At 29.6% G+C, this 9,455-nt stretch overlaps 1 protein-coding gene across 1 annotated transcript; it reads left to right on the top strand.

Annotated features, from left to right (window-relative positions):
- On the top strand, positions 1–1,165 carry LOC18101089 (cold shock protein 1). The gene has a single exon (XM_006380532.3). It carries the CDS (start codon positions 134–136, stop codon positions 863–865), a length of 732 nt encoding a protein of 243 aa, XP_006380594.1. The 5' UTR covers positions 1–133; the 3' UTR covers positions 866–1,165.
- The last annotated feature ends 8,290 nt before the right edge of the window (positions 1,166–9,455 follow it).

Raw genomic sequence — 9,455 nt, 5'->3', positions numbered from 1 at the left:
CCTTCTCCTTATATTAAAGGGACTCTCCTCTCTCGATAAAGGCACCCATGCCCTTGTAAATCTTCTAGATCTAAAGAAAAAAAGAAAAAAGAAACCCTAAGTTCTCTTTCTCCTTCGATTTAATCAATCATCAATGGCGGAGGAGCAAGCGGCAGATGTGGCGGCAGATGTGGCGGCGACAAAGGAGGAGAGATCGACCGGCAGGGTGGTTCGATTCAGCGACAAGAAAGGATTTGGATTCATAAAACCTGATGTTGGCGACAAAGATCTCTTCGTTCACCACTCCGCCATCAAATCTGACGGTGGCTACCGTACTCTTTACGAAGACGACGTCGTTGAGTTCACTATTTTACTGACTGAAGACAAGTATCAAGCTATTGAAGTTACTGCCCCCGGTGGCGGACCTATCAAACGCCGCACCACCACCTCCGGTGGTTTCAGCCGCCGCAACAACAACAACAACAACAACGGTGTTGGCTGTTTCAATTGTGGGAATCCTGGCCATATTGCGAGGGATTGCAACAATAACAGTAGTAAGAGTTACAATAATTACAACAACAACAACAACAATCGCGGTGCCGATTTTGGTTGCTATAAGTGTGGTAGCAGTGGGCATTTTGCGAGGGAGTGCACGAAGGGGAATAACAATGGATGTTACAGTTGTGGAGGGATTGGGCATGTGGCAAGGGACTGTCCGGGTGGGAGTGGAGCTTGTTATAACTGCGGTGGGTATGGGCATTTGGCTAGGGATTGCACCAGTGCAAGAGTAACTGGTGGTGGAAGGTTTGGCGGTGGTAATAGTGGTGGATGTTTTAATTGTGGTAATGAAGGGCACTTTGCTAGGGATTGTCCTGAGCAGTCTTGAATAAAAGAGGGATGATGGTAACTGTTGCTGTTAATCTTGGGTTTATCTTTGGTTGGTTGTTTGGTTTTTGGGGGTTTATGATATAGATAGGATTGTGTTGGGGTTCCTATTTTTGTTAGGGGAAATTGTTTTTTCCCAGTTTTGACACAATATATACATGGTCGTTTCGGATTAAAAGTTAATTTTTTTCTAATTTCTATTACTGTTAGTGACATTTGAGTAGTTTTCTAATTGAGCGGTTCTTATTTTTGTCAAGTGTGAACTATGGGCTTTAATGCGAAGGTTTAAAGCTTTTTTTCTGGTATTGTTGTTATGGGGAGTTCATTCTAAATTCTCTTGTTTGATTCAATGATATGAATGCTCCGACCACAGTTGCTTTTTGCGGTCTTTGCTTGCTTGGGCGATTGTTGAAATGTATCTGTTCCCTATTCAAGATAAGTTGATAGGTTTTGATGCCATTATCTCCTACCTGAGAATCTTAATGTAGCATTTCTTTTCTTTTTGTGAGTATATAACTGACAATTTGGAATAACTATTTACAACTCCCGATGTTATGGATTGTGGAGTTTAATTTTGAAAGGGAATGAGAATTGCAGAGAGCTTCTATGCGAGATGGTTTTATTTACAGAAGTTTATTTGACAACCAAGCATGAAATTCAAGTGGCAATGTTCATGTCCATGGCAGGCTTGGATGGCTTTTCATGCATTGCATTTCCCATGTTTCCAAAATACTGTTAATTCTTGGTTGATATCGTTGATTACTTAATGTGATTTTTTTTTTATCCGATATGAATGAAGAATGATATGATTCTACAGTTTATTTTTTTCTTTCATCCAGCAGGGTGCTTTCTATACTAAAATCTGATGCTTGCATGCTTCAAGTAGAGAAGCTTTTAGGGCTATTTGAGTTTTGCTTTTGTTGAGAGCTGAGTTTGGGCTGTGAAATTGCATGGAGTCATAAGGAAGAATGTGAATGCCGCCATTCTTTGGCTTTAGTTGTTGATCTGCACATATAATGGATTTCAGTTTGTTCAATTATACAATTTTAGGGTTTGCGGTGCGAATGATGAAGCTTCAGGCAGGCCCTGAAGTTGGAATTGTTGTGCCACAAAGGTAAGCTCTCCTTGTGCATTGAATGACCTTGTCACTTGTCACAGAACGCCTTAAGGATCTGAAGGTATATCTTCTTTGGCTTTTGAATGTTGATGATAGAGAGATCAAACTTGTTACATGTTGGGATGGATTTCCTTTGGATATGGGGGAATTCTTTCTAGTTAAATGTAACCTTGTTTCCTTGAAAAATGTTCCTGCAAAAGTGAAAATTGTTTCACCGTAAAAGATCCACTTCAAATTTTGTAAACCAATTCAAACACAATTTTCCAGTGGAGGTGTTGCCCCCTGTGACATGCTTATGGAATTCATGTTTGTTTTTGTGTTTTAAAAGTATTTATAAAAAAAAATTAAAATTTTTTATTTTTTTCTTCACTTTAAATTATTATTTTTTTGTTTATAGATCATTTTGATGCAATGATGTCAAAAATAATTTTAAAAAATAAAAAATATATTATTTTGATATATTTCAAAGTAAAAAACACTTTAAAATACAACTGCAACCACACTTCCAAACACGCAGCGGGAGGAAACTAGATTTTTATGATATTAGCCTTGTGGGTTGGATATAGACTCTGCATGGTTTGATATGGTGATCTATTTTGAAAAAAATTTATTATTTTAAATTAATTTTTTTGAATTGTTTTCATGTGTAAATATTAAAAATAAAATTTTTAAAATATATATTATTTTAATATATTTTTAAATAAAAAATATTTTAAAAAATAATATATACTAAACTTTCAAACAATCACAAAAAAGCATTAGAGGGAATTGCATGGCAACAATTGTTCAAAGAATTTAGAAGGTATTTGAGAGTGGTGGTAATTATTGTTCAAAGTATTTTTCGCTTGAAAGTATATTAAAATAATATTATTATTTTTTAAAAAAATTATTTTTAACATTATCACATTAAAACGATTTGAAAATATTTAAAAACATTAATTTTAAATAAAAATAAAAATTTTAAATTCTTTTAAAAAATGATTTCATTCCATTTCCAAACAATGCCCTTCTTCGTGTTTTTTCAGTTTCATTTAAGATTGTTATTGAATTTCTTTGATTTTTGATAAAATCAAGGTCCTTACAGTCTGCTTGGCACGACGCCGCCGTAATTAGGATTCTGGAGTCACAGCCGTCTTGCAGTGGCAATTTGGCAGCTCATGGGATGTTTCAGGTGGAGCCCAGGGCCCACAATGAAGTCTTTGTGGATTCTGAAGCTACTTGCTTGCAAAGTTGTGGAGTCTGATGAAGTTAAGCTACTTGCTTGCAAAGTTGTGGATATCTTAGTAATGTTTTTTTTTTTTAATTTTTGGTAGTAATATATTAAAATAATTTTTTTATATATTTTAAAATTTAATTTTAACATTAATATATTAAAAAAAATTAAAAAATATAAGTTGTTTTTTAAAATGTTTTTTATTTAAAAATATATTAAAATAATATATTTTTTTATTTTTAAAAAATTATTTTTGATATTAGTGTTTAAATTTTAAATGGCTTTGGGGAACTAGATTTTTATGATGTTAGCCTTGTGGATGGATATAGCGATCCTTGTTGAAAAAAATTTATTATTTTAAATTAATTATTTTGGATTGTTATGATATGTTAATATTAAAAATAAATTTTAAAAAATAAAATATATATATATATATATTATTTTAAAATATTTTTAAATAAAAAATATTTTAAAAAATAACCGATACTAAATTTTGAAAAGAGGCACACGAGGGAATTGCATGGCAACAGCTGTCCAAAGAATGTAGAAAGTATTTAAGAGTGGGGTGGTGGTTATTGTTCAAAGTGTTTTTCGCTTGAAAATATATTAAGATAATATTTTTATTTTAAAAAAAATTATTTTTAATATTAGTATATAAAAATATCTGAAAACATAAAAAAATATTAATTTTAAATAAAAATAAAAAATTTAATTTTTTTTTTAAAAAAATGATTTCATTCCATTTCCAAACAATGTCAATAATTGTGGTGCGTTTGGAAATCCGGAATATTGCTGTAGCGATGCGTATGCGACTCCGGATAAACTCCTGATTTTTTAAGAGTACTTTCACTTGTGCCGGAGCCGATTATTTTAATACTTTTAGTTTCAGTTAACCTATGTTTGTTTCCTGAAAAATAATTTTTGAAAAATTACTTTGTAAACTTTTTTGTATTTATTTGTTATTAGAAAAGTTGGTCAACGAAAAATATTTTTCAGTCAAAATAAAATTTGGCTTGGTTTTCAGGAAAGTATTTTCTTGAAAAATTTGGGTGGAAAACATTTTCTAGAAGTTGTGAAAAATTTAGAAATGTCATATTATTTGCTGATTATATTAAATTTGATCCTCAAATTTTTTATTGCTATATATATTTTGTTTTAAATATTTATTTTTCAATTTCATCTCTTAAAATTTAATTTTTATATTAACTTTGGTCCTCATTTTTATAATTGTTATTTGTTTTTTCTTTATCATTTTTTTATTGAAATTTTTTGTCTATCAAATTTGATCCTCATTCTTTTGATTGTTACTTATTTTATTTTAAATAATTTATGAAATGTTAATTATTATTATTTTAATTTCTTCATCTTTTATTATTTTATTTTTTTAGATTTGATCTTTATTATTTTGATTATTATTTATTTTATTTGAGATAATTTATGAAATTATATTTTTTTTCAATTTCATTCTCATTCAACTTTTTAATTTGTAAGGTTTGTTTCTTATTATTTTAATAAACTTGAGAAAAATAAAACATTAATAAGTTATTTTCTAGTTTATTTTTCATAATATAACCAAATATTAAAAAATATTTTCCAACTTATTTTTTATTATATTAAAAAATAATTTATTTTTTTTAAAAAAATTATTTTTCAATAAACAAACCGAGCTAATATTGTTCCTGAATTCTTTGATTTTTTTTTTTTTTTTTTTTGATAAAATCAAGTTCGTTACAGTCTGCTGGGCACGACGCAGCCGTCATTAGGATTCTGGAGTCACAGCCGTCTTGCAGTGGCAATTTGGCAGCTCATGGGATGTTTCAGGTGGAGCCCAGGGCCCACAATGAAGTCTTTGTAGATTCTGAAGCTACTTGCTTGCAAAGTTGTGGAGTCTGATGAAGTGAAGCTACTTGCTTGCAAAGTTGTGGATATCTTAGTAATGTTTTCTTTCTTTTTTTTTTTTAATTTTTTTTTAGAAATATATTAAAATAATTTTTTTATCTTTTAAAATTTAATTTTAACATTAATACATTAAAAAAATTAAAAAACATAAGTTTTTTTTAAAATTAAATTTTAACTAATTTCCATTTATTTTTGTTTTATTCGTTTTTGGTATTTTGTAATAAATAAATAATACCAGGGGATGATGATTTCTTGGATTGCACTCTGTATTTTATTATTATTATTATTATTATTCATTAATTTCATAATCTCTCTCTCTCTCTACTAATACTTTTGTGCATTCACTTGCTTATCTTTTCTTCTTTGATGACAGTTGCAAGGGTGTTTGGGAATGTGATTGTCGTTGTTTTTCAAAATGCTTTTCACTCAGAAAAATATGTTAATAATGTTTTTTTATTTTTTAAAAATTATTTTTGAGATCAGCACATTAAAATAATTTAAAAATATCAAAAACATATCACTTCAAAATAAAAATAAAATTCAAATTTTTTTGAAAGTGCTTTTGAAAAGCACTTCCAAAAGCTTATTTTGTGGTGGAAAGTTAATTCTATTTTTTTTAATCTTATAAAATGCTCTTTTTTTTTAGTTTGATGCTTATTTTTTATACCCTTGCCACTTTGCGGGAGCACTTTAATTTTTTAAAATATAAATATAATTTTCAAGTCTCATTAAAATTCTATGAAATTATCATTAAACCTGAATATATATTTTTTTTCTATTAATACAATTTTTTTTTTATCTTAGCCAATACAATATTTTAAACTAGATACATTGTTTTTGTTAAACAAAATTATGATTATTAAAGCAATTTTTTTTAAAATATCAAAATAATATATTTCTATTTTGTGTGACTGAAAGTTATCAAAATCATAAATTTAATAAAATTATGTTGTAAATTTATTTAAACGTTAACAACAGATTTTAATTGAGATTTTATAAACCATTTATTATTAGTATTTTTATTTCCAGACCAAATACATAATAATTGCAAAACTAAATAAAAATTTATAATAATATTAAAAAAATTTAAAAAGTAAAAAAAAAAAAAAAAGGGAAGAAAGAGAGAAGACAAGAAAGGGCAATGCCCTTATTGTTTTGAAATGTTGTCATTTACAATTATGAAACTAAGTTGTCATTCCAGCTCTCAAACCTGCAACATGTAGGTTTCCATGGGCGCCTCAACGAACTTTAGCTGCACTTGAATTTGTTATGAATTGATTAAAAAATATTTTACTGTTTATAAAACCCCTTTTGTTTTAGTGTTGTAGGTAATTTTTTTTTTTTTTTACTGGTGGCAATTATCTTTTGTAACAGATATTGGCCGCTAAAGATCGTCACTTAGAAAAATATGGACGGCTCACTTGCCTTTTATGACAGGTAAGTGTAGTCCACTTCGATCACTATTAATAACTATTTTTTAGTATTATTGGATTTGTCTTGTTGGGATATTTAAAAGTATCTAAAATATTGTGTTTTTAAATAGCGACAACTTTAAGTGTCATATTTTCCAATCACTATATGTACAAGTTATGCTATTTTGCTAATTTTTTTTCAAATTGTTAATAACTAATTTTTAGTATCGTTAGATTTATTTTTTTAGGATATTTAAGAGTATCTGAAATATCATATTTTTAAATAACAACAACTTTAAGTGTCATATTTCCCAATCATTACATGTATAAGTTATGCTACCAATTGTTTTTTTTAAATCGTTCTCATTCTAAAAATAAAATAAAATCCAAATGCTGTACTCTTGTTCCATTGCATGTACCCTTTAGTAAATTCAGGATGAAGCTTAGTGACCAATTTGTTTGATTGCATGATCTTCACCAAGAAAATAAAAGAGTTTTTAGGGTTTTTTTTTTAATTTTTCTCTTTCTAGAAAAATACCCTAGCATCCTATAATTTGATCAAAATTACACTTGCTCGAGTTTTTAAAAATTTACAATTTGCAACCTATGCATGCTTAACAATTTAGATCCTATACTTGGAGTGTCTAAAAAAATAAAAAAAATTATTTAATTATTTACAAGTTTATCTTTATTTTTTATTTAATGGCTAAAAAGCCATTGTTGTTTTAAAATAACAAAAATACCATATAGTCAAAAATTACTCTTCTATTATTTATAGTGTTAACATTATAAAATTGCTATTAAAGTAAGTCTATTTTATTTTTTTGTGGTTTCCAGTAAAAGAAATCAATAAAAAAAATCCAATTAACATTCACATATTCCTGGGCTAAAAATAGAATCATACTAAAAATAAAAATAAAAATAAAAAATTCACAGATCTCAATTTTTAGAGTTTTGTTCTTTTCCAAACCCGAACTTTCAATTATTTTGCTTTTGAAATTCTCGAAAAGGCAAATCAAAACAATAGAAAAGGTTAATACTCTCAATTAGTGTTATTAAACCTGGCTCGGCCCGGCGGGTCGACCCGGTGGCTGGACCGGTCCAGATTTACTAAAAGACCGGCTAGGGCAACAGCTTGATCAAACCCGGACGACCCGGCGGGTCGACCCAAACCCGGTGGCTGGACCGGTCCAGATTTACGAGACCCGGTTTTTTTTTTTCTTTCAAATATGGAATTTGAAACCCATTAGTATATAACTATATATACTCTATGTTTCCAAGAAAAAAATCATGTTTTTTCAATGTGGGATAAAAAAAACCTTTTGGTTTAAATACTTTAACTTAAAAGGATAACATAGTATCTTCTCAATGTGGGATTTGAAGTCCTTTCGTATATATACTCTATGTTCCCAAAAAAGAAGTTATGTTTTTTCGATATGGGATAAAAAACTTTTTTTATTTAAATACTTCAACTTAAAAGCTTAACATAATATCTTTTTAATGTGGGATAAAATTTTTTTTACAATATTCTTTTAAACTTCATTGTTTACAATATGTATAACCTATATTTACATGGATTTTTTTATATGAAATATTAAAATTTTAATTTTTTTTAAATTTTTCCGGGTTGACCCATGAAACCCGAGACCCGGCCTCTTGGCTGGGTCAACCCCGGACCGGGTTTAATAACTATGCTCTCAATAACACTGCACAAAAAATCACCTTGAAATTCAACACCCACAAAATAAACAATAAAATCAGAAGAGGGTATTCACTAAAAACCAATACCCTTTTTTTTGTGAAACACACAAAAAAAGGGACCAACCAAAAGACAATTTAAATTTACAGGGACCAAACTGTACTTTTTTATGCCGAAGTGAAAAAAAGGGTTGCGTTTTTTTGGTTGTGTCAATGTTAGTCCTTGTTATTTGAATTTCTAAAATTGAAAGAAATCAAATCCTACTTTACAAAATCGAGGAGCAATCTAATGTCGTATTTTTGTTACACCGTTAATACAATGTTGCACTTGAATTGAAAAAATAAACGTGTTAAAATCCCATGAACATGAACACAACGTAAGATGAGGAAATTAAAAATTAAGGATCTAAATGAAAGAAGATGAGACAATAATCAACACAACTCCTAAATAAATTTATCTTGTGTTTTATTATCTTATTCAATTTTATATATTAAATAATATCGAAATAACTGCAATTTGACAAAACTCTGTATTCACTTGAATGATGTTTGAATATAACTGCGATTTGGTATGATCCAATGGATTGATTGCTGGTGACAAATCAACGTTAGAGGGCATGGACAGGGTCAACCTGCCACTTTTGCCAGAGCTTTTGTGATGAAATATATATTTTTTAGAAACCTGATCATACATGCGAGACGAAGGTAGTTGATGTCGCAAGGTGGCCCTGCTATCACTGGAATTTGGTTTCCATAACCCCAATTTGTAGAATGAAGAAGATGCCTGGAGATGATGGCTCCAAATCGACAACTTCATCATGTCTCAGAAATTTTCACCTCATATCCTAACATTTCAGAGACAGACAGGTAGGGTTCTGCACTGTGCCCTTCTTTTCAAGAACTGGTGGGATGTCACGGATTTCAAATAGATGACAGGAATGGACAGCACAAGTGGAAATTTGCTATCGAATAACAAAGCATCTGTGATGATCAGGCTATCTTGCATGGTCCTGTTATTAGAGAAGGAAATAAAGCTGAAGAAGCCAATACAAGTAGGATCCAGATTGCCGCCCAAAGGCCATTGTAGATTCGCGTTCAGAGAACATCAGATGTGATGCTTTTTCATCGGTGCTCTTCAAGATGTAAGGGTTTGTACTAAATGATGCATCATTAATACAGGAGAAAAGAATGATTACATCCGAAGAGAAAATCATTGCCAAATGATCCACGGCAAACAGTCTCAAAATGGCAA

Source organism: Populus trichocarpa, chromosome 7 (genome assembly GCF_000002775.5).
Source record: "Populus trichocarpa isolate Nisqually-1 chromosome 7, P.trichocarpa_v4.1, whole genome shotgun sequence".
Classification (NCBI taxonomy): Eukaryota; Viridiplantae; Streptophyta; class Magnoliopsida; order Malpighiales; family Salicaceae; genus Populus; species Populus trichocarpa.
The sequence above is the reverse complement of the archived record's forward strand: the minus strand, read 5'-3'. Positions and strand labels throughout refer to the sequence as shown.

Excerpts from the sequence above, each read along its gene's own strand:
- LOC18101089 (XM_006380532.3), top strand. The coding sequence starts at position 134 with ATGGCGGAGGAGCAAGCGGCAGATGTGGCGGCAGATGTGGCGGCGACA.